General features: G+C 37.1%; 1 protein-coding gene across 6 annotated transcripts; it reads right to left on the reverse strand.

The window, feature by feature from the left end:
• Positions 1-759: 759 nt before the first annotated feature.
• Positions 760-23,934, reverse strand: LOC135204214 (probable peptidoglycan muropeptide transporter SLC46). 6 transcript variants are annotated; one of them, XM_064234323.1, is made up of 5 exons: positions 23,832-23,934; positions 9,415-9,585; positions 4,451-4,621; positions 2,264-3,340; positions 760-2,034 (listed from the first exon to the last, which is right to left on the reverse strand). In XM_064234323.1, exons 2-5 carry the CDS (start codon positions 9,550-9,552, stop codon positions 1,852-1,854), a joined length of 1,569 nt encoding a protein of 522 aa, XP_064090393.1. In that variant the 5' UTR covers positions 9,553-9,585; positions 23,832-23,934; the 3' UTR covers positions 760-1,851. The 6 variants fall into 6 exon arrangements, with proteins under 6 accessions (XP_064090393.1, XP_064090391.1, XP_064090390.1 ...); XM_064234321.1 differs by lacking the exon at positions 23,832-23,934 and adding an exon at positions 23,044-23,187; XM_064234320.1 differs by lacking the exon at positions 23,832-23,934 and adding an exon at positions 22,933-23,085.
• Positions 23,935-25,531: the final 1,597 nt, after the last annotated feature.

Here is a 25,531-nt window from a genome sequence, read left to right on the forward strand (position 1 = left end):
AAAAAAATGCGCAGCAGTGTTGACAGTTGAAATACAGTCTGTTAATTATTTTGGCTATTCAGTTAAGCTTTTGTGCATTTTAGTTTTTGGTTAATAAACACAGAATCGCCACATTATATATTGCAATAGACATTGAAATTTTAAACTAAACCATGTTCACAGACTTTTGCAGTTCAAACAAACCACACTTAAGATAGTAGTTTTGAACTACTTTCACCACTCGAGACATTAAATAAGAAAAAATTACTGCATTAAAGTAGTTCCTGCATGAAAAATGAGTTTTTTTTGTTTTTTTTTTTAATGTGAAATCTTGTCCTATTACAATACATTTTTTAGAAACAAGCACTGAGTCCGGGTTCTCATATGTAGAGAACAAATAAGTCCCTTGGTTGGATTGCTTACACAAGGTGGCTCAACATGTTTTGGTCATGAAAAATATTTAGTATTTGTTTTTCCATGAATTTTATATATTAATGGAATTATTTTCAAACAAAGAATGTCAGCAAAAACTTCTATTAACCATTATAATTTTGGTTGTAGTCAGAGATGCAAAAAAAAAATAAATAAAATAAATAAAAAAAAAATAAAAAATAAAAAATCATGAAAATATCTGTAAAACTGAGGTACCTGTACATGGGACACTTAACTGCCATTTCATGTTTGTTCTTCTTAATTTCCTTTTTATGGTGTGTACTGTAGTGTGAACTTTGTAGCATTCTGATTTTATTCCTTCGATTTGTGTAAAATTAAAATAAAACATTTATGGAGATAACTAATTACAATTTATTTTGCTTGTTGTTGTGCACTGTATACAGAAGTATTTCTCAATTGCATATGCAGATCCTAGTTATGTCATTGGCAGAAAAACTCTGTGACCCATTCCATGGAATTTAAAATATTTTGTAAGCTGACTTGCAGTCATAACCTTTTTTCACTTCTTTAAATAAATCCAACAAACAAATGTAAGTTTCCTTAACTTGAATGTATGTGGGGAAAATGAAGATACTGTGGAAAAATGAATATGTGCTACTACTTAAATATCTAGTTCCCTTTATCTTTAATTAACTTAAAAATTTAATGGTATATAAAATTTCAAATATGATTGTTTTTACTATGCTATATTTATATATTTTATTAATAATCATTCAGCGAGTAGAACACATGAACTTTTTTGCCAAAATGCTGTACCTTCTAAAACTACATTTTTTGTATATCTCTACAGTATAAGAATGCAAACTTTGTTGTTGCATTAATACAGTATATCACTAACCCTACATAAAAAAATATGGGTTTACTTATTGCTTTCTATAATTTTGAAATACAATCACATGCTTTATGTTTATAATTTCCAGTATACATATATTGTCAGCTTATAAATATTCAAAAATATATTAAGTTCTTAACCTGCGAACAGTTTTTCTATCTCTGTCATAAATACTTCTTCACAAATAACATGCTAAACCTATAAACAATCTTCAATCTAATTTTATTAGAAACTGTGATGTGCAGTGTACACTATACATTATTAAAAAATACTCAATTCAATGTGAATGGAATGCAACAAGAAAATACAAGAAGGTAAAAGAATACTGGCCATATCACTAGCAAATTTACAAATTGGTGAATCATGTTTTATTTATTTTTAATTGCAAAGTTCAGAACTACAGCAAAATAACTGACTAAATGCAGTGAAATTCACCCCAACCAGATATACAAACTGGGTTCAAACTTTAAAATGGCTGCTATCTTCTCTAGAAATCATAAATTATATTTTATATTTATCTTGATATAATGAAATACATCTGTCACCAAATTATTCAAAAAAATGGTTACACATACTGTAAAAATGAGTTAATACACACCAGTTCGACCACTTCCTTGCTCTTCAACAGTTTCGCATGCATCAGTGTCTACAATATTTTGGAAATTTTCAATACTTGGTGCTGTGAGGGGCTGTCTTTTGAACAAAATGTAAAGATACGAAAATACCAATACCAAGATGACACAGATGCCTGCTTGTACCACAAAGTTGATCTGGAAATGAGCAAAAGACAAAAATTTTTAAGCCAGTTAACACTAAAATCTGTTTTGAAAATTCATAATTGCCATGGAATTTTAAAGTAACCCTTGGCATGGAATCAGGGTACCAAAAAGCATACAAGGTTTGAGCCAAGAGGTACACACATGGACAAGAAATCAGTAAAATTTGCAATTAATGTTTTAGTCTCTTTAAAATACATAATGTAAACATGCAGTACATTACCTGAGGGAAAACCTCGACGAATGTGTTGTACAGGGCAGTGTACATGGAACGGTCGGCAGCTAACCAAGCTGATTCTAGGAGGCCATTGAGCGCAAGTATTTTTCCTTTTTCATTCTCATCCACAACTACTGTAAGCATGGTGCGAATCGCTGGTTCAATAGTTTCTTCAAACATGCCAATCACAGAAGCCACTATGACTAACCACCAAAGTCCAGGTCCAGAAATACAAGCTAACAAACCACACCAAAAACCCTGCGATATGATGCCCCCAATAGCAACAATAGTTTCATGGAGTTTAAAATGACTTGCAATCAATAACCAGACAACTGTTCCTGACATATGTATAGTGGAATCAATACTTGACCATGTTGAGAACTCTGTGGGGCCCCACTGCAAAACACGCCTTGCCCAAAGGTACATTTGATGGCCCTGAATTAAGAAGACCATTAACTTTAGCATTAAGAGATAAAATAACAGTGAGCGCCGATTTCCTGGCCTCTTTTTAAATCCAGTATTGAACAGGATAAAAACAGGTTTCAAAGGACCCCAATTGGAACACCTTTCATCTTCAGGATCTGACGAGCTGGCTAATGGGTTTACACTTTCTTTAACCAAAAACAAGACATACAAGAAGCATAATGTCCAAAGGGCTCCTGATACCGCGAACACTACTATGCAGTTTGTCCAACGATATAACCACCCTCCCATCAAGCGACCTAGAGGGCCCCCTATATACCACACTACATCTAAAAATCCCATTCTTTTTGTGCGTGTCTCAGGTGTAGTAATGTCTGCCATGTAACTATATACAGCCATGTTAAACACCACCCAGGTTCCCATTATATCACCACAAAGTGTGGCCCCCAAAAGTACCTCAACTGGCCATGAAGGATTAAGAGCTGTTAGAATATATACCACTGACCAACCAACAAACCCTGCCAAGACTCCAAGCATTGGAGGTTTTCGACCATACTTGTCAGTCAATGACCCTATCAATACCACAATGATAAGTGGTAGTATACTGTCCATTAGATTTTGATAATAGTTGAACATATTCTGGTACTTCTGGACTTCTGTCTGTAATGCAAAAAAAATTATGTAAAAGTGTGATATAAATCACTGTGACCATCTATTATAATGCAATTATACATATAGCAAGAATTTGAAAAGTGAGTTGCAAGTTTATGTGCCTCTGTTCATTAAATGTACTGTATATGCTTAAGGCCCTGTCCACACTAGCGGGCACTGCCCGGCAGGCAAACAATGTTCCCATAACCCACTCCACTTTACTGACCAACCGAGTATGGAGCCAGAACAGTGTGATTGTCTGGTAGCACTGCTTGAGAAACGAGAGAAAATATACACAACTGGAAGTGCCCGATGGGCATGACCGCTAGTGTGGACAGGCCATATTAATGTTAAAAATACTTCATGTGGAATATGAAGACGTGTATAAAAATAATGAGTTTTCATAACATTCACAAGTTATAAAAAAATTTCTTGATAATAAGTTTCCCTGGAAGAGCATCGTACATAACTCTAGACTATTCCTATGGGATTTACAATCACATATATGTTGTTTGGATTTACAACCACATATATGTGGCAGACTTCATGATATAATAAATCTCCATATCAATTTAAAACACTTTAAACCTATCCCTGAATTGCAGCATTCTTCACAATGAGAAAAATGTGCATAAATATTCTACCTTCACTCTTCCCAAACAATGTTATTCGTCTACAGCATTCAAACACGAAGGCCATTTTTTCCTCCAGACTACTTCAGGGTCAGAACTTAAGACTCATTTCTCGTGTTATGAAACAAGAGTGTTAGTATTTACTATAAAATTTCGTCATACTATGTCCTAGCATACTCAAAACTTAATACGTATTAATAAATGAACACTAGAAAAATATTGACAACCTTTGCAAAAAATCCTGGTATGTACTGCAATCATTTGCCAATATTTATAAAGTTCACAAGTTTAGTAAAAGTCAATGGCAATCAGTAGATGTGGGCAAAACATTAAGCATGCACCAATTTTACTGAAATTGTCTTCAAATTTGAAGACAATTTCAGTAAAATTGAATGGCCACTAAGACATATAGAGTACTGAGTTGTACTGGAAACCATGCTCAAGTACATTAGAAATATGCACAGGAACATTTTTATAACACCCTTACCTGTATCGTCGTGTGGTTGCCATCATCCATGTTCCTGCATTCTTCTTCTGTATAGTTGAGGTTGACTCGACACACTCTGTCAATTTCTAAGGTGTCTGCCACTACTCCTGCATTACTCTCGGCCAGCATCTTCATGAAGAGCATGGGCTCTAGAGTTACATTTCGAAGAACCTGTATTCAACAAATCACTTCTTATTTTTCCTGTTTAAATGTTAATTGATATTGGATTAATAATATAAGCATGGAACCTCTGTGGATTCTCTGACAGGAAATGATTTGTAGCATTTGTCATTTATGTTATGATAATGTTGATGATGATGATAATAAAAATTAATATAATTATTATTGTCACATAGGGTAAGGTGAGAAATATCACCAAAAGGGAAAATAGACATTTTACACCGATGAGAAATGAGTGGAAATGGCACAGACCTGTCCTTCACACCAGCTATGGTAGAATGTTAATTACAGCTTGTCAATTTTGCACCAGAAATTCTAGAAGACAGAGACTTACTTAGGTTATCATTATGAAAGAGGAGGCTGGCTAGAAGTGGCAGAATTCACAGGGGCTCTTTTTGTCACACAGCTTTGGATGCAATGATGACGACAATATTATGACTACAAAACAGGAATACAGAGGACAGCATAGTTAGCAACAGAGATCTACACATTCAGTCTATTGTGGGTTTTCTCTAACCTGAAGAGTATCAACTATAGTAGAATGATTAATAGCTAACCAAATTCCATAGTATGTACTTATATACCACTTATAAAGGTGTGAAAAGACAGTGCACAGGCTGGTATGTATTACATTTTCTGTAATGCTACCTAGTGACATTTTCTATGGCCCCTGTTACTATAATACTATAATAAGCATGCAAAGGTCAGGATATGATACATAAACATAGCAGGGTAAGGAAAGTTCATGTGATCTTACACTCTCATAATAGTAAACCCTATTGTAATAGCATTAGTATTGTAATGTGAAATGTAGTTTATTACCAATATACCACAAAGGGTATTTCTTCACATCTTGACTGCCACAGGTCAAGCTGTAAAAGAGGGAATATTTTTTTTACATCCATTATTGTCCTGGGACAGCCACCACGTGGTACCCATTTGATGAAGATAGGATGCGTAATAAAATATGCAATGAAATATTTGAATGCAGGTAATCATAAAACTTACAGGTAAAAACAAACTAGACTTGACAGAGAATCCTTCTTTTATGTACTGTCGGCCAAAAAAAAACCTCGTGGCAGAGTTCATAATTTTTTCGTTCACTTGCCTGCGCACGATCATGCCTTATTTATCGATTTTTCTTTCCAAAGATGGAAGGAAATCGTATGTAATGACGTTAAAAACAGGTCACTGATATCTTTGAAACATTACGTTTATGTTATTGTGTAATAATATTTTCATAAGCAAAATTGACGTGACGAAACGAAGTGATAAAAAAACGTCATATCACAAAATATCTATAACATTACCAAATAGATTAGGAGACACCTATCACTAGTAGTATCGCATAATCATAGACCGTAAATTATATTTCCAATATTAAGTGAAGGTAGTTGAAACTATTCCATTTGTTAAATTTTACAGAAAAACATTGGAATCTCACCAAAATGCTATCAAATTTAAAAACAAAAAGAAAAAAATAACGATCTCCTAACAGTGTGAACCAAGCGACCTCACTCTATTGCTTTTGATGTTTATGTGCACGGGAATCTAATGTCAATGTGTCATTTATTGTCTAAGAAACGTCCCTTGATGAGCGAGAGACAAACTATTGCACTGCATTCGGTGCAAGTTGGGCTGTTGGAGAGATATCAGAAAAGCTTAATAAACCGGAGAGAATCATGCCCTAGATGAATCAAATTGTTTAAAGAACGGCCAAAATTTAGAACATGGGCCTAGAGGTGGAACACCTCAAAAGCACCACAAGAGAGCAAGACAATACAGTGTAAACGTTGCTGAACAACATTTCATTTGTGGAATTTGAATTCTAGTGCATCGTCACGACATGCTGAACCAGGAATCATGACTAGCTTCTATGCTTATGACTGGTGTCTGATGAATACTTAGAGGAGAGGGAGATTTTTATAAATCTCCACTGAAATCTTTGATAGGTGTCCTAATGAATAAGCAAACGTATCTTTGATGGATGAGAGATTCAGTTAGGCTTACTCTTTTTTGTTTTTTTTTTGTTTTTTTATCGGTGGCCAGTGAATACCACGGATAGGGAGGGAAACAGTTCTATATGCATGCATTTTTTTTTTCTTCAAAAGCTAAAGCATACATTTTATTAGGAGATACCTTTTTATCAACATCGGCCTAATCCCCCTCCCATCACTCCTATACGCCACCTCCGCTCTCTTTACATCTCGGGCGACTCGAGCCGACTTCTCCACTACGAACTCCATGGCTTGAAAGCATCAGTAATGATAAAACGGTTTTTATTTTGAAATTCCCGCACCGACAACGGGCGCCTTAAAATGCATGTTTATAAAATATTTTCTATTCAAGAAAACTGTATCTTTCATTCCCAAAATAGTGCATACACTGTGTTACACCCTGTAGCCGTCAAAGAGGCAACCCTTGATTAAAGCAGTCTTGAAAAAAAATAGAAATAAAAACATGAAATAGACTTAAACGAGAACGTCACCTTTCATCTTATCCTTTCAGCTACTTATAATATGCTTATGGTAGTAGGTCGAGAAATATCATGTGAAACTAATTTGAATTAATTTTCTAGTTAGAGAAATGAATAACTACAGAAAAGATCAACCTAAGAAAGCTTTAATGAAGTAAGCCTTCTTAATGTATTCGTCAGTTTTGACTCCCACAGCTTTAACAAAGTGTCCAATGAAACAGGGTGATATGCAAGGAATTCGATAAAAAAAATAAGACTGAATTATATTTTGTTTGATTTTTTTTTTTTTTTTTTTTTTTTTGATAGCTAGGTCTGAGTTAATATGTTAAAGCAATTATGAAAAGGATACGAAAGAAAGGCGAGCATATGCTAATAAAACAAGAATAACAGGAATAATTAAATAAAGCAGATTTAATATATATATATACGTATATATATATATATATAATATATATATATATAATATATATATATATATATCTTACGTATCCGAGAGAGTATACTTGCTCAAAATAGACCTAGGCTAATCATGTGTGAAAAACATCAGAAGTCCAATTTGAGGCCCCATAAATATTATGTCATGCAAATTATTTTATTGATCCAAAGGCAAAATTAGTTTTAATTAAACATCGTTTTCAAAAAGAAATGTTAACGACTGGATGTATTGTTTATCGGCTGTAGGAGACGAAATGACAACATCCTCAGTGCAGTACGATACGTTGAGTCATGACTCGACCCGGCAGCAAAGTCAACTTCAAAATGCTCGGTTATGCTGTCACGAAGCTAGAGTTGAGAATAAAATTAGGAAACGTCCCGGACCCATTGGATATATTTCCTACTTTGTAAAATAAAAAAATTATCTTTAATACGTTGAAAAATCTACTCTATTCTAATGTAATTTGAATTATTCAAGTATAGCACCTTTGAAAGGAATGTTATTTATTGTTAAGCAAATAATCTAGGCACCTGCATATGGGCAATATTTCCATAACGAACAATGAATTAAGAAACTACGCCAATTCTTCGTTGGCCGTCTGTACACACAGTGAATAGATAAAATTTCCACCTCTAGAAGAAAAACTGTACTATATACTTAAAAATTTAAGCGGCTCAGGTTTGGATAAAATACACAGGCAGAGTTTATTATTTACACCACTAATTTGTATATAAAAAAATCTTACTGAATCTTGCAAAAGGTTTTCAAATTGTGATGCAAATGGATAATAACTGACAAATATTCAGAGGGTGGAAGTTAGTATATCCTAAAATATAAACTGCAAGATTCTAAATTACTCTTTTTACAGGGAACAGTGATACTGAACATTTATTATACTGTACAAGATACTGTACAAGAAAAACTCAATACGTAATGGTACTCTACCGGGCAAATAGTGGATTTCACATTTGTTTCCAAACTGAGACAGTGATGCTGGTGTGTGTAATATTGTGCACAGAACAAAATATGAACTTGGGGCTGGTAAAGGGGGCTCGCTCCGAACACAGTTTTAATTTACAATTGCGTTTATTCATATCTGAATGTTCATGACTTGAATGTCCACAAGTTGGGTAGTCTGTTTGTTTGTCCGTATTTTTCACAGAATTGTGAAGTTGCAATGAACATTTCGAAGTGCTAGGAAGTTCAAATCTGTGTGATGAGTATAAGGATAACTAATAATGGGATCTGGTACATAGCGTGTAGGTAAGTAAAGATGTCGCCTTGTGAAATAATTGATCAGGGGAAAGTAAATTCTAAATTTACTTGTTCATGGGAAGTTGGTAATGGCTTCCATTTCAAATTCATGCACTGAAATATAAAAGAACCCAATTAAATGAACTATTCTGTGACGTATCTTAGCAGAGGATGTCTATTACCTGATAAGAAAACTACAGTAAACTCATATCGTAAGCCTATGCTGCGTAACTACATATTTCTAAAATGTTAAATTCATTCACATCAACCTGCATTTGATGTCTAGGCCCGTCCCTTACGACGCTCCTCATTGGCTGTTGATAAGCCATTCGCAGGGTTGGAAACTCTCAGTCTCTCTCAAGAGAGTTCACATAGGCAGGATGTATGTTCCACCGCTCCTGAGGGAAGCTTTTGAAAGACTTATCTCTCAGGAGAGGTGGGATATACATCCTAGCCATGTAAACTCTCCCGAGAGACTGAGAGTTTCCAGCCCTACGATTGGCTTATCAACAGCCAATGAGGAGCGTCGTAAGGGACGGGCCTATAGACATCAAATGCACGGTTGATGTGAATCTACTATAGTAATTCCCCCTACTTATAAATCAGCACGTGTGTTACCTTTGAGACTGCTTGCTTTAGTCTCCCCAAAGGGCTACCACGACCGAATGAAACTTGACTTCCATCTGGCAACGGCCGCTGGTATTTTTCACCAATGACGTGAACGCTGGGTCGACGCTGGTGCACCGAATTCTCCATATCGTCTTCCGATCCCTCCAAAAGAGGAGTGACCTGTGAGGAAAAGTCATCATTACCATCATCATCATCACTGGCCATTAACTGATAACCATGAGTGGATTAGCTACAAACATAAATATCAAAGCTGATACTGTTAGTGGTCCATATAGGGCTAATTCAATTTGCAAAAAGGGAGATGCACTTGACTTATTTATCTTGAACACAAACTAGAAAGGCAATTAGGCCAAGCTGATGGTTCACCACAACAATCTAAAATATCTTTCTTTCATACGATAACCAAACTACGATCAAATTAACATCATCAAGCACACAGAAATAAACACACCTGAACTAGAAATTAACTTCACTCCAATATTACTTGTCATAATTAATGCCACTGTATTTAACAACATTACTATTACAATGTCAAAATCACAAAATCTACTGCTACATATAATTTAATATTACGTATTATTATCATAAAATTAAAGTACAACTAGTTGAACAACAATAGTCAAAGGCCTGACTTTATTCTCACTAATTTTTTTTCTTTAATATGCGTGATTGCAAACTACGAGAGCAGTAGCCTTGGTCTTTATTTATTTATCAACTCCGATATCAAATAACACTTGACTCTCGACTAATTTTGTTCCTCGTATCAACAACAGAGAGAGAGAGAGAGATAGAGAGAGAGAGAGAGGAGAGAGAGAGAGAGAGAGAGAGAGAGAGAGAGAGAGAGAAAAGGGGGGGGGGGGGGTCACGGGAAGTAAATTAGACGTAGGTAAATGTTGCGGGATGAAAAAAAATGAATCATGAATGGAGAGTGGAAAAGATAAATGCTGATGGTGACAAGAAACTCCACAAACCACTGTTTGATACGGCCCATTAAATGATCAAGCTGAGTAAATGTGAGCATGAGTAAAAGGTTTTCAGGGTATATGGAAGTTAGGAATATTTAGCAATCAATGTTAATAAGGATGGTGGAGGAAAGGAAGCGCATAATATGCATTGCAAGTCAAAATAACCGATGATGGTAGGCTGACAGAGAAGGCAAATCATGGAATACGAGAAGAAAGGAAGGTGCCGTTACCTGCAAAAAAAAAAAAAAAAAAAAAAAAAAAAAAATATATATATATATATAATATATATATATATATATAATAAATGAAAAAAATAAAAAAAAAAGTCTATGGAAGCCAAAATGAAAGTATGAATGGATTGATGAGCTAAAGGTGATGTTGAATTCAAATGAAAGCATATAATATATATATATATATATATATATATATATATATATATATATATATATAAATATATATATATATATATATATATAATAAATATATATATAGTGTAGAGAGAGAGATATACTGCTGAATAGAACATAGTATCGGAATAATCTTATCACTTATCACAAAAAAAAAAAAAAAAAAAAAAAAAATAGATATTTAAAATTAAAAGCATCAAAGAACTACCTCCTCTGCGTCACATTCGACTTCCATTTCTGTCACGTGCCTCTTCCGTATTTCAGTCATTCCGCTACTAAGCCAGTGAAACGTAAAACATGTTGGAAGAGTCAGTACAATATTATTGTAGTAGCTAACATTTGGAAAGGTTTCTGACGCAGATGGCCTTGAGTCTTGTAAAACGGTTTCACTGTAAGCTTGGACTGAGCCAAGAACCAAGTCGTATATCAACGTTCCACTACGGTGAAGGCATCGCAAGGTCCAGGCCGCCGATAAGCCTATATAGCACTAAGCATCTAACATCCGTTGAATGTAACGTCTCAAAGGGTTTCTCAAAATATAATCAAGATTATGCGATCTGCACTAGTTATTGAAAAGAAGATACGTCTGCATGCACACGATACATAGACATTTGCCGCGGACTAAACGGAAGTCGGCACTGCCAGACGTGCGAGTCGTGCACATTGGAATTACGACAAGTAAAAGGCAATAGCAATGATTCTCCTGTTACACGTTTAAGTAATTAAAAGGCACAAAAAAATATTAATCAGAGTCAACGCAACACGAATTATGCAACGGAGTTATGTTGGAAAATATACAAACTACTTGACCAGACGTTATATTGCATACGTGTACTTACCGCGACCAGTCCGACGGGTATGGTAGCCGCCCAGATAGCGGAATTTAAAAATAATATAAGTCGGTGAGTTTGTCATCATTCCGTAGCTTTCGCCGAGATGCTTCTCTATCACCTGCTGACTATCTGTACAATGAGAATTTTCCTTTTTACGATATAACTTCTCAATGGTCTAGGACCAATGACAATGGGTTGTGCAGCATATACGTATCTTAAAAGATTTTAAGTCAGACGGAAGATGAGAAATTATAAGAAAACAAAAAACGGGAAACATTTCACGTCAATTCTAGACTAATAAGGAATCCTAGAATCTGTCAAAGTGAAAAGGGTTTCATAATTTAAAAATGTCCTTTCATAACCCAAAGTCAGTGAGGAGATCAATAATTTTTGAAAAGATTTCACCAAGGTAAGGTGGGATTTCCCTTTTTACGTCTAATTCTACAACCCTGGTGAGGTCTTTGGCGCAAAAAAAAAAAAAAAAAAAAAAAAAAAAAAAAAAAAAAAAGGCCTATACTTTTTAACGCACAGGTGGTTTACTGATTTTGCTCTACACCATTTAAAAATCCATTTGTAGACAAAAGCCGAACTGGGTATACGAAAAATATCATAATAGTAATAACAAGAGGAAGAAGAAGAAGAAAGCAACCATAACCTTATTCGTTTACAACCACCAACCAGACAAAAATTATTAAGTGAGGTGGTAGGGCAAAAAGGAGCTGTGTACAATAAGTTCGTTTGTGGCATAAAGGTCAGAGGGTAATTGCAGTCTGATGCGAGTAGCAAAGCAAAAGGCAAGCACTCTTCAATTACTCCAAGCTGACTTCAACAGCTCACGGGCAAGATTCTTCTTCTTCTTCTTCCCAGCTTTTCCCATTTTTTATATGGGGGGGGTCGCCGTTTCGGATGAGCCGTTTCCATCTATTTCTATCTTGCACTTCTGCCTCATCAATTCCCTTCTCATGTAAATCTCCTCTCACACAGTCCTTCCATCTCTTTCTTGGTCTCGCCTCTCTTTCTTCTTCTTCCTTGCACCTCCACTCCCATAGTATGTCTCCCAGCGTGGTCATCATCTCTCCTCAACAGTGTCCATACCATCTCAGCCTCCCCTCCTGCACTTTCTTTGATACTTCCACCACCTTAGTTGACCCCCTTATGTAGTCATTTTTTCTGATCCTATCCACATCTTGTTACCCCAGACATCCACCTAAGCATTCTCATTTCTGCCACATCCATCTTCTTCTGCTCTGCTTTTCTCATGCTTGCTGTTTCCGTACCATACAGCATTGCTGTTCTTACCACCGTCTTGTGAAATTTTCCTTTTAACCTAAGCGGCACTCTTTTGTCACAAAGAACTCCCCCGAGGCCGCTCTCCAGTTGTTCCAGCCTGCCTGTACCCGATGTTTTACTTCTTCTTCCATACTTCCTCCAGCGTTAACAAAAGATCCCAAATACTTAAACTTATCAACTCTCCTTATTTGCTCTCCACCAAGCTGAATACTTTCTCTATCATCCCCCTCAGTGGTGGTACACATATATTCTTGTCTTGGATCTACTTATTCTCATTCCTCTGTCCTCCATACTTGTCTCCTCTTTCAATTTCACTTCCAGATCTTCCCTGATCTCTGCACACAGAACAATATCATCCGCATACAATATGTTCCATGTACTGTCTCCTTACTTCCTCTATTATAACATCCATCATATGTTAAAGATAAATGGGCTCAGAGCCGACCCCTGGTGAATCCTACTCTCACCTCAAACCTTCTGTCTCCCCAACACTGCTCCTCACTCTGGTAAATACATTCCGGTACATCTCTTGTACAATCGCACATACTTCTCTGGCACCATCTTCTCCTCAGGCTCCTCCATACCTCTTGTCTCGGGACTCTGTCATAAGCCTTTTCAAGGTCAATGAATACCATATGTAGGTCCCTTTGTCTTTCCCCGAATTTCTCCATTATTTGCCTCAGACAAAATATACCATCTGTTGTTCCCCTTCCCTTCATAAATCCCATCTGCTCTTTACCTATTTGTACTTCTTCTCTCAGTCTAGCATCTATCATCCTTTCCAGTTATCTTCAAAGTGTGGGACATCAATTTAATGCCCTATAATTACCACACTCTTGGACATCGCCTTTCCCTTTAAAAAATTGGGATCAATATACTCCCACGCCACTCATTTGGTGGTCTTTTCCTGTTCAAGGATCTTTATCATAAGATCGTACAGTATATCCACTCCTTCATCTCCTAATGCTTTCCATGCCTCCACCGGGATCCATGTCTGGTCCGGTTGCCTTCCCATTCTTCATCTTCTTCAGTGCATTTAGACCTCTTGCCTAGAGAACCTCATTACCATGCCATGTTCACTTGCCCATCCTCTCTTATTAGTCTATTATTTTCTTCATTTAACAACTGTTCGAAATATTCTTTCCATCTCTTCCCAATGTCTTCCTCCTTTCTAAGCACTACACCCTCTTGATTCTTTATTTGTTTGATGTGTGTTATATCTTTGGTGCTCTTATTTCTAGCCTTTGATAGCTTCATCATCTTCTTTAATCCTTCCTTTGTCCCCAGCTCATTATACACATCATCTACGACTTTGCTTTAGCTTGGGCTACCACTTTTTCACCACCTTGTTTTTCTCTCTGTACCTATTTCTGTCTTCCACTGACTGTGACTCTTCCCATCTTTCTTTGCCTCCTTCTTATCTTTTACTACTTTCTCAATGTCTTCATCCCACCACCAACTATCCTTTTCTTCCCATATGATACCAGATTGTCTCTCCTAGCAGCTCCTTTCCATGCCTTCTTATTACTGCTGCATTTCGTGCCCACCATTCTTGAACATCTTCAATCCCTATATCATATCCTCCAAAACCCTCCTCTTAAACTCTCTCTTTCTTATCCCCTTCCTTCTGTAATTCGTACCATTTAATTTTCCTTATCCCTTTAGCGTTTGTTTTTCTTCCTTTTCAACTTCAGTCCATACATAGCAGCCTGTGGTGGGGGGCTACATGGTCGCCTGGATAAAACTTTGCAGTCTGACCTCCACCAGATTTATCCTTTTATACAAGAAATAGTCTATCTGGGAGAATCTTCCCCCACTCCTATATGTTATTAGGTGTTCCCTTTTCTTCTCAAAAATGTGTTTACTATTGCCATGTCGAATGACACAGCAAAGTCCACTACACTTCTCTTCCTTCTGGGTTTCTCTCCCCAATTCCATGGCCCCCCATGCACCCGCCCAATCGCCTCATTTTCACTTCCGACATGGCCATTCAAATCTGCCCAACTATCACCCTCCTCATGCTCTTCCAGTTCTTGCATTATTCCATCCATGTCTCTCCAGAAATTTCCCTTCTCTTCTTCGGTGCAAACCAACTTGTGGTGCATATGCGCTTATAATATTCAGAATCTCTCCTCCATAACATATCTTCAATCTGATGATACGGTCATTCTTTCTATGCACTTCTATTACCGAGTTCTTTAGTTCACTAGACAGTACTATGCCAACTCCATTTCTACCTTGTTTATTTGCTCCACTATAATATAGCTTATATCCATCTCCCAACTCTTTAGCTTTGTTTTTCCTTTCCAACCGACGTTTCTTGCACACATCACGACATCTACTTTTCTTTTCTCTCAATCAAATGCATCCGGTGCACGATTACGCATGATTAAAAACAAAATCCAGTGATACCAAATGCTCATAATCAAGCTTCACATACATACAAATGGGAGTGATCTGCTTCGCCCTAAATATTGACTTCTTGACGATTGTTAAAGGTTTTAATGTAGTACACTTAAAACTACAGGTTTAAGGCAAAATGTGTTGCCGAAATCTTCTATGACGTATATGGCGGCATCACAAGACCTGGTAGGTACTGCGTCGCGCCCTCGGTAGAACGCCAACGTTAGACTAAATTAGCATAGGTCTAATTACGTAGGATGTATTCTTTGAGAATTACTTCCGTATTTATAATGTGAAGATATCATAACTGCTGGACGGAGGACATCCAGCGCTAACTCGTGCTTTTACCTCCCCCCTCCCTTATCCTTGTCGCAACAGCCACCGCCTTCCCAACAACACCCCCCCCCCCAACTGATTCTACTTACAAACGTCGACTAACCGCTGCTGAAATAAATAAAAAGGCCAATTACCGTATATTTCCTCTTTGTTCCGAACGGCAGAAAGATTAAAAAAAATAAATAAAAATACACACACACAATCGATAACTTTTCGCAAACAAATCTGAGCAAAGGAAATATAAAGTTATAGCATTACAACAGATGGGTTGCAGACTTCATCGTAGCAGAGAAAATTGAAAACAGGCCCACTTGGTGACAAGTTGCATGGGCGCTGACATTGCATGGAGAGAGAGAGAGAGAGAGAGAGAGAGAGAGAGAGAGAGAGAGAGAGAGAGAGAGAGAATGTGCATGCATGGCTGTAGAATACTGTCGCTTATAAGTAAAATATTCCTATACTATACAAATAAAGCCTAAGGCGTTTTCAGTTTCTCAGCACGATGAAGTCTGCAACCCATCTGTTGCAAATGATATTACTTTATTTCCAATGCTCATTTTTGTTTGCTATGTTATGGATTAATGATTCTGCCATCAGTTTTAGTCATGTTTAACACAGGTACGTTTTAAGCGAGTTATTCAGAGACTTACCATGAAAAAAAAATAACGATTTGGTCAAAAGTTCAGATTGTACATTAAGGAGCTTGTATCCACAGAACATATTTTTCCTGAATATTTTTAACGACTAAACTTTAAACATGCACTGAGCGTCGTAAATACTAACATTGTGATTTACGGGATTTCATTCTATACCTAAAACATACTCAAGCGCACTTGTACTAAAAGGTATGGATCGAATAACGAATAAAAGCTAATAATATACTCCTGGATAAATTTACTGTGTACGTATGTCATTCGGTATTATTCTCGGCTCAGTTGCCTTGGCGAACGTGAAAATAGACTCCATCATTGGTGAAATCTTTTCAAAAATTATTGATCTCCTCACTGACTTTGGGTTATGAAAGGACATTTTTAAATTATGAAACCCTTTTCACTTTGACAGATTCTAGGATTCCTTATCAGTCTAGAATTGACGTGAAATGTTTCCCGTTTTTTGTTTTCTTATAATTTCTCATCTTCCGTCTGACTTAAAATCTTTTAAGATACGTATATGCTGCACAACCCATTGTCATTGGTCCTAGACCATTGAGAAGTTATATCGTAAAAAGGAAAATTCTCATTGTACAGATAGTCAGCAGGTGATAGAGAAGCATCTCGGCGAAAGCTACGGAATGATGACAAACTCACCGACTTATATTATTTTTAAATTCCGCTATCTGGGCGCTGACATTGCATGGAGAGAGAGAGAGAGAGAGAGAGAGAGAGAGAGAGAGAGAGAGAGAGAGAGAGAGAATGTGCATGCATGGCTGTAGAATACTGTCGCTTATAAGTAAAATATTCCTATACTATACAAATAAAGCCTAAGGCGTTTTCAGTTTCTCAGCACGATGAAGTCTGCAACCCATCTGTTGCAAATGATATTACTTTATTTCCAATGCTCATTTTTGTTTGCTATGTTATGGATTAATGATTCTGCCATCAGTTTTAGTCATGTTTAACACAGGTACGTTTTAAGCGAGTTATTCAGAGACTTACCATGAAAAAAAAAATAACGATTTGGTCAAAAGTTCAGATTGTACATTAAGGAGCTTGTATCCACAGAACATATTTTTCCTGAATATTTTTAACGACTAAACTTTAAACATGCACTGAGCGTCGTAAATACTAACATTGTGATTTACGGGATTTCATTCTATACCTAAAACATACTCAAGCGCACTTGTACTAAAAGGTATGGATCGAATAACGAATAAAAGCTAATAATATAGTCCTGGATAAATTTACTGTGTACGTATGTCATTCGGTATTATTCTCGGCTCAGTTGCCTTGGCGAACGTGAAAATAGACTCCATCACCCCAGTTACTTGAATGGAATTGAATTGAATATAGAATTTAGGCCAAATAACAAGCAATGGGACCTACGAAGTCATTCAGCGCTGACACGGAAATTGACAGTAAATGGTTAGAATGGTGTAAATGGAGGAAAAACCTCGCAGTTGCACCATGAATCAATTGTTAGGAGAGGGTGGAAAGTAAAATGGAAGAGAATATGAAAGGAGGCACAGTAAAAGTAACCAATGGGGTTGCAGCAAGGGGCGGAAGGCACGATGCAAAGAACCTGAGTAATGCCTACACCCTACAGTGAAGTACGATACTGACTCTAAATGTAAATTTTGCGGTGAGTTACGGAAACATACTTTACAACATTATGTTATGGATTGTAATAAATTATCAGAGTTCCGTAACCCCAGAATAGATGATGTAACAAATCAAGTATGTTATTTTCTGAAAAATGATGCACGTTTCAAAATTGTAAAGAAATTTCCTAATTTATTTTGGAATAAATAACTGTGAGCCATTTGCCTGTCCTTTAGTATGATTTTGTATAACTTGATTTTTTGTACATTTTCTTAACATTTTTCTTTTTATATAACATTTACTTTTGTTATATTTGTTTTGTGTGGCTTTTGCCTATTGTAAATTTGCTTTAGTATATCAACAATTGATTTGGCATTTGCTTTTGTATAAATTGGGTTAAAATTCTTCTCATGTAAAATATTTGCTTTTCATTAGTTTTTTTATTTTATTTACGTATTTATATCATTTTTGCCTGGAATCTTTTGAATTTTCTGGGTGAGTATAGCAGCATGCTGCTACACTCCATTTGATGTATATCAATAAACTTTTTGAATTTGAACTGACGGGACTAAACCCCTCCGGGAGCCCCCTTGCTTGAGAGTGGAGGGAGTCTTCTAAACCGTGTAGGTCTAGAACCACTCATCGACAAGGCTGGAGGTTGAACAAAACGTTTTGCATCATGAGGCTATACGAACATCTCTCTCCACCCGGCCAGCGCACGAGTTCGAAGAATCAATAGACAATATACCCTTCTAGACCGTGTCTAGATTGACCACAGGGTGATAACGAAACTATTGCATGACACTCCAACTTGGTTTGACTAATTGATGAAGACTGGCGACGCGTCCTTTAGTCAACATTCCCCCCCCCCCCCCCCCCCCCACCAACTGTTACTGATGGTTTCATAAATGTGTGTCCTTTTAACATAAGTTTTACTGACTCCTCTCTTAGTTCAGCGAAGTTATGCAGCGCTGGCTTTGGTCAATACCTGGATGGGCGAATTTGTACAAAAGTTCACGTGAACCTCTGTAGGCGTAGGATACTGGGGGATAAAAATCTATCACAATCATTCAAGGATCGGGGGGTGTCACAATGAGATAGGGAATGTTCAGTTAATCGCGCCATATTCTCAGAGTACATGAGGTATTTGATACTGAAACGAGTAATCGTTCTCTCTCTCTCTCCTCTCTCTCTCTCTCTCGTCTCTCTCTCTCTCTCACCATACACACACACACACACACACACACACACACACACACACACACACACACACACACACACACATATATATATATATATATAGATATATATATATATATATATATATATATATAATTTGGAGAGCTTTTGCGCGTCTAAAACCGTCAAATAGAAAATGCTGAGTAACCTCTTTTACGACGCCATATAATAACCATGACTCTCCGATAAAACACCCAGACAGCGTTCATCTAAACAATAAGTTTCTAAGGCTGAACTTACTTCAGGCTGTTGCAAAAATCATAAATAAACAGAAAATGAAAAAAAAGTAATGAATGCCAGGACAAGGTTACCAACCAGTCACGAGAGAGGGGGGGGGAGGGTCACTAGGATAGACAGACGGACTCAAGAGAGGGAGGGGGGCCACTAAAATGGTACAAAATTCAGAGATCGTCAATACTGTAGGCCATTCTCAAAACTTGTAGGAATTTAAGTTTTAAAATCAATAACATGGGTTTTAGTACGATCGAAAATTGTAGTACTACACTCATTTATGGGACAGAGACATCACTAATCAATAACTCATCTCAAAACCTTTAGGAACATAACTTAAAATATCACAACTTTAATTAATGACAAAAAATCAATAATATGGGTTTTAGTACGATCCAAAATTGTAGTACTACAATCATTCATGGGACAAGAGGCATCACTAATCAATAACTCAAGTAAATCATTACGACCCATTGCATCGGTGATATTCCATACAAAAGAAGAATTGATGCTTTCACTTGAAAAGTGAAAACAACAACCAAAGCAAGCTGATATTTCATGTGACAGTCAATAGTGCCTTAGGAACGGGTGAAATCTGATGCACATACGATATATAGGAGGTAAACCGGGACGATTACTAAACGCTTACTCTTGGGGTATCGGCGACAGCAGGTAATAAAAAAAAAAAAAAAAAAAAAGGGGGGGGGGGGAGATTGTCCACACTAGCTTTACACTCAAGGTACTAATAGATATCCTAAAGTGATGATGACGACGACCGCAGTTTTAGTAATACGCAACCGAAGATAAGAGATTATCTCGCACTTAGGCTAATGACTCTCATTTTAACAATCGAGCATAAGTTGATGGGGTTTGTGTAAGAATATTACACCAGTTATGATTCACAAACTTAATTATATGATACAATTTCGGTAGATAATGGTCTCCCCCAACCAAAAAACCCGCCGCCGCATTCCCAACGAGTACCCCTCACCGTAGGATAGAGTTCTAAGGTAAATTACAGGTTACTTACAGTCGACAGCCAAATTGCAAAGTTAAATTCTCAATTAGCGACTAAAATACTGTAGAAAAAAGTCAATCACCAAGGAAATACCCGACGTCCTTAAGAGAACAATGCTTAATATGTTTTTGTGGCTTCCATCTCTTTCACTCACGTGTCGGTTAATTGCTACTTTATTTTTTACACTATCCGACAGCGTTTCTACTTCTATTATCGTCGACAGATTCTCTCATATCTAATAGGACGAACCGAGACAACGGCATACATTAAGAAAAATAATTTCGATAAGGAAATGGCCGCATCTATGAACTTGCTGTTAAGACACAGCACTTGTGGACTGTCTGTAATGACAAAGCACTACTGGAAAAGAAACGGTTCAATTGTTGTGAGGGAAAACAAGCTGTAACTACTTACGTTCAGTTCGACTCCCATATCTCGGTCTAAATCTGTAATGGTCATGTTTCCCGTATAGCCTTTCTCTGAAGATAAAGATGCACTTTCGGTTTTCCGGAACTCTGGATGACTGTCGCAAATCAATAAGGCAGTATACCTTGGATGAGTAGTTCTTCAAAGAGCCTTGAGATAAGATTACCGACTTCCGGATAAAAATCTATTAGCGAAAACCTGGAACTCTCGAGCAGGGAATACCGGCCAGTTTCCATTCAAGACAGGAATACAGGCAGCTTCTTAGGACAGTTGGACACTGTCAGCATGTAGCTTTCAGAATAGGCCTTCTGAATGCTTTCATGACTACAATTCCACTTTCTTTTCGATTGTAAGTCTATTCGAGTTGGCGTCTGTTCCTTCGGCGGGGAGATCTCGAAATGACAACGAGAACGCGTTTCCTCTGCTTTTGAGGGGTTATCGAACGTTCTCCGGCAGCCAGCACACGTCTGGACCGGGCCGTATCATACACGTATGTCTCCGAGTCTGAGAACGATGTTGCCTTAGCATGAGCAATAACCTCTTTACAAGAAATTCATTGATCGAGATCAAGATAGCGGAGCTTTTTTATTCGACAGCATCCTAGTTGTGAAACAGCACCGTCGAACATCAAAGATGTCGCCGACAGCGCTACGAGTTGATCACGCTATTTATCCTGATTTTTTCACGAGTAGCCTCGCTCCGAGTGTTTTAACCGCCTTAAAAGGTGACCCAAAGGTCGTGCCAAGATGTGGGAGCACACGAAACACAAAAAATAATTCTCTCTCTCTCTCTCTCTCTCTCTCTCTCTCTCTCAACTGAATGATAAACGAGTTTTTTCCCCAGTTACATTTTCAGTCCATTAACATAGACTATTCTCAATTCTCCCTCATAAACGGCTTAATAGCTAAGTACCGACATTAAAAAATTAATATACGGTAAATAACGTCATTTTATTTTCACTTCTTTAAAATGTCGTAAGAAATAAAGGAAGTCTGGGTAAGCCACGTAACTTTGCTTGTTTGTATGGTGTTTTTACGTTGCTTGGAACCAGTGGTTATTCAGCAACGGGACCAACGGCTTCACGTGACTTCCGAACCACGTCGAGAGTGAACTTCTAACACCAGAAATACACGTCTCTCACTCCTCAATGGAATGCTCGAGAATCGAGCTCGCGCCCACCGAGGTGGCACGCCAACACCACGTAATTTTGTAAGCCATTTTATATGCTTGGACACTGTCATCTAAGGATTACTGTGATGGCAGTGTTTGATTACTGTTTGATTCTCGGAAGCGTAAGTCTTATCTACGACGGGGTGCTTTAAACAAAGGTATTGCTGATCGCACTCTTTCAGTCACTGTCAGCTGCACTCCAGGATGTATTACACGTTTGACATTCAAGCCTTTACATGAATACGCCAAGTCTACAAACTCTGTAACATTGCTCCCACACCCCCGTTCATCTATACAGTGTATGATTTACCTGGTAGTTAGTAGATTGTGGGGAGTCGCAGCTTGGGTGCAGAAGAGCATGGCGACCTCTTCTATAAAGATGACTTCTTAAAGAACCGAAGTTTAACATAATACGTAACTACCTCCAGCCAAGCTCGTAATTAAAAGGTATAACGTTTATTTGAGCATAATTTACAAACGTTCCCTATAAAACGTTTTACTTAGGGAATCATAATAGAGAATAGAATAAAGATTTAAGGTAAAGCGCTGGGACATACGAGGTCATTCAGCGCTGAAACGGACACTGGCTGTAAAAAGGAGGAAAACCTCAAAGCAGTTGCACTATGAATCAGTTGTGAGGAGAGGCTGGAAAGTAAGAGGGAAGAAAGAGAATACGAACGGAGGTTCAGTAAAAAAAATCAAAGGGGGTTGCAGCTAGGGGCCGACTTGACGCTGCAAAAAGCTTTATGTAATGTCTACAGTGTACCTTTAAAATCTAAATGCAGCGTTACAGCTTACTGTTTTGATTTCGAAATGTCCTTCTCAATTAAAATACATTATACTCTATATGGTGAGACTGCGTTACTTTGAGTTATTTGTGTATATACACGCACATAAACACATATACATGTGAAGATACGTTGATACACTTACGATTGGATCTTACTTAAGGTGTGATGCAGTTAAAATCGAAGTAAATCCTGGAAGACCTTCGTTAATTCTCCTTTTAACTAACGCAAGAGAAAAATGAAACCCTTCACTCACTCTATCACGAAGGCACAGTCGAAGCAAGAAGACTGCTTCAAATGCTGCTGTAGTAACGGTTCCTTCAAAAATAAAAAGACAGTTCTACGCAAGTCTGGTATCTTATTTTCCTCCACTGACTGATTAATGCCTATTTGATTTCAGCACACGATCAATGCATTCCGACCATGGGCTTCTAGTGGTGACTGGGACGCAGCTGCAGTTGTTATCTGGAGAGACCAACATATTATTTTCAGTGTTTTTATTTTCTGTTTTTGAAATCGTCCTCTTCATGTTATTTTTACTGCTTGGTTGTTGGATAAATGTATGCACCTAACTCCACTGAGAATAGAACAGAATCTACAATTTAGGCCAAGCGCTGGGACCTATGAGGTCATTCAGCGCTGAAGGGGAAATTGACAGTAAAAAGGTTTTGAAAGGTGTGACAGGAGGAAAACCTTTCTGTTAGCAGAAGGTGGAAAATATGACGGAAGGAAGAGAATACGAACGGAGGCACAGTAAAAGGAATGAAAGGGGTTGCAGCTAAGGGACGACAGCACGCTGCAAAGCAACTCAAGTAATGCCTACAGTGCAGCGCATGAGGAGCACTGATGACACTACCAACCTTCAGGACTTCACTGAGGCAACATTGTTCTCGATATGGAACCACTGTCCTAGCATAGTTGACAGAAAATGGGTAATTTAAGGGAACACGGGTCAATTTTTGCAGACCAACTCATCGCCAGTAGGACCTTGGTGCGTTCAAGGGGTCCCAGGGTACTGCAGCTTTGGCGAAATAAGGTACTCACTATGTCCGAAGCTCCTGAGGTTTATACTCATGAGTTGGGTTATTCGCTGGAAAATATGAATTGGCTGCACGTTCATCTTATCATGGAGTGTTTCGGTTCTTCTTCTCCTGCCAAGGCTTGTCTGTAATGAAAAAAGGAAAGCTTGCTATAAAAGTAGTGTGTGTGTGTGTATGAATATTTTTTCATCATATACGTTTATCCCTTAAAGAAATTGGTGCAAGATATATAATTATATTTGTATAATATAATATAATTATAATAAACTATTATATATTAATATAATTAAATATATATATAAATAATATAATATAATATAATATAATATATATCATATTATATATATTATAATAAATATAATATTAATATTAATATTAATATAATATAATATAAGTAATATAATTAATCTAATATGTAATGTAAATATATATAATATATATTATATATATATATATATATATATATATATATAAATATATATATATATATAGATATATATATATATATATATATATATAAACACGCAGATAAAAAAGTAAGAAAATCCAGATATTAAAGAGGTCATTGAGGCTATGGAATTGCGGTATATATAAAATTCAGGCCAAAGGCCAAGCATTGGGACCTATGAAGTCATTCAGCGCTGAAAGGGAAATAGCGTGTAGAAAGGTTTTAAAGCTGTAACACGAGAAAATGTGTCCAAAATTAATACAAACTTGGACCCTACCGATGGCAACGTTACGAAAAAATGGAGAAATTGCAGTGCGCCCAGACGATTTCCAATTGTTAGGCCTATTTCGACTGGAAGATTGGTGACTGTAACTGATAAGCATTGGGGGACAAGTGCCACCAACCCCCTCCCCCTCCCCCTTAAAATGAGGGTTGGCGGATATTGTTAGTAGTTGTCACAGAGATTGTTTACTTAAGGAACGTGCTCAAAAGTCATCAACTTGCATGGCAAGGTTCTACAAACTTGAAAGGGCAGAAGAGGCAAGAAAAAATTAATAAATTTTTATCTATCATAACATATATCTATATATATATATATATATTATATATATTATATATAATAGTATTATTATATATATATCCTAACACCACCAGCATCATACTAGCGTCAAAATTGGACAAGGAAGAAAGTCGATCATTTGATCAGCCCCCTTAAAAAAGAAAAAAAAGATCAATAGTTAATGAGATCTGCATCAGACACTGTACATGCATACATACATACATATATATATATATATATATATATATATATATATATATATAATATATACTACATATATATATATAAGATACGAAGTTCACGGCGTCGTTCATACTATCACCACCAAAATCAGGATCCCAACGCGTATTAACGAGAAGTAACCTAGTATACCGGGACCTTTCCGTGAAAAGAGCGGGACGTCATTTCTCAGAAACTAACCATCAGATTTTCTTGAAAATAATCTCAATTTGCTTCCCACACCCAAATTCAATATACCCTCCACGTCAGTGACCCAGGATAATGGTATAAATAAGAGGGGCAGGGTGGGGGAGTTATCTTGAAACTTATCTCAATTTGTTTCCTTCACCCAAATTCTTGCTGACGTAGACGTAACTTACCATAGCGGTATGGTAAAAAAAAAAGGGTGGGGGGGGGGGGTGGGGGGGGGGGGCCGCTGTTTGGAGCTGTTGCAGTACCATCTTACATCTCGGGAATT

Source organism: Macrobrachium nipponense, chromosome 44, assembly GCF_015104395.2.
Source record: "Macrobrachium nipponense isolate FS-2020 chromosome 44, ASM1510439v2, whole genome shotgun sequence".
NCBI classification, from domain to species: Eukaryota; Metazoa; Arthropoda; class Malacostraca; order Decapoda; family Palaemonidae; genus Macrobrachium; species Macrobrachium nipponense.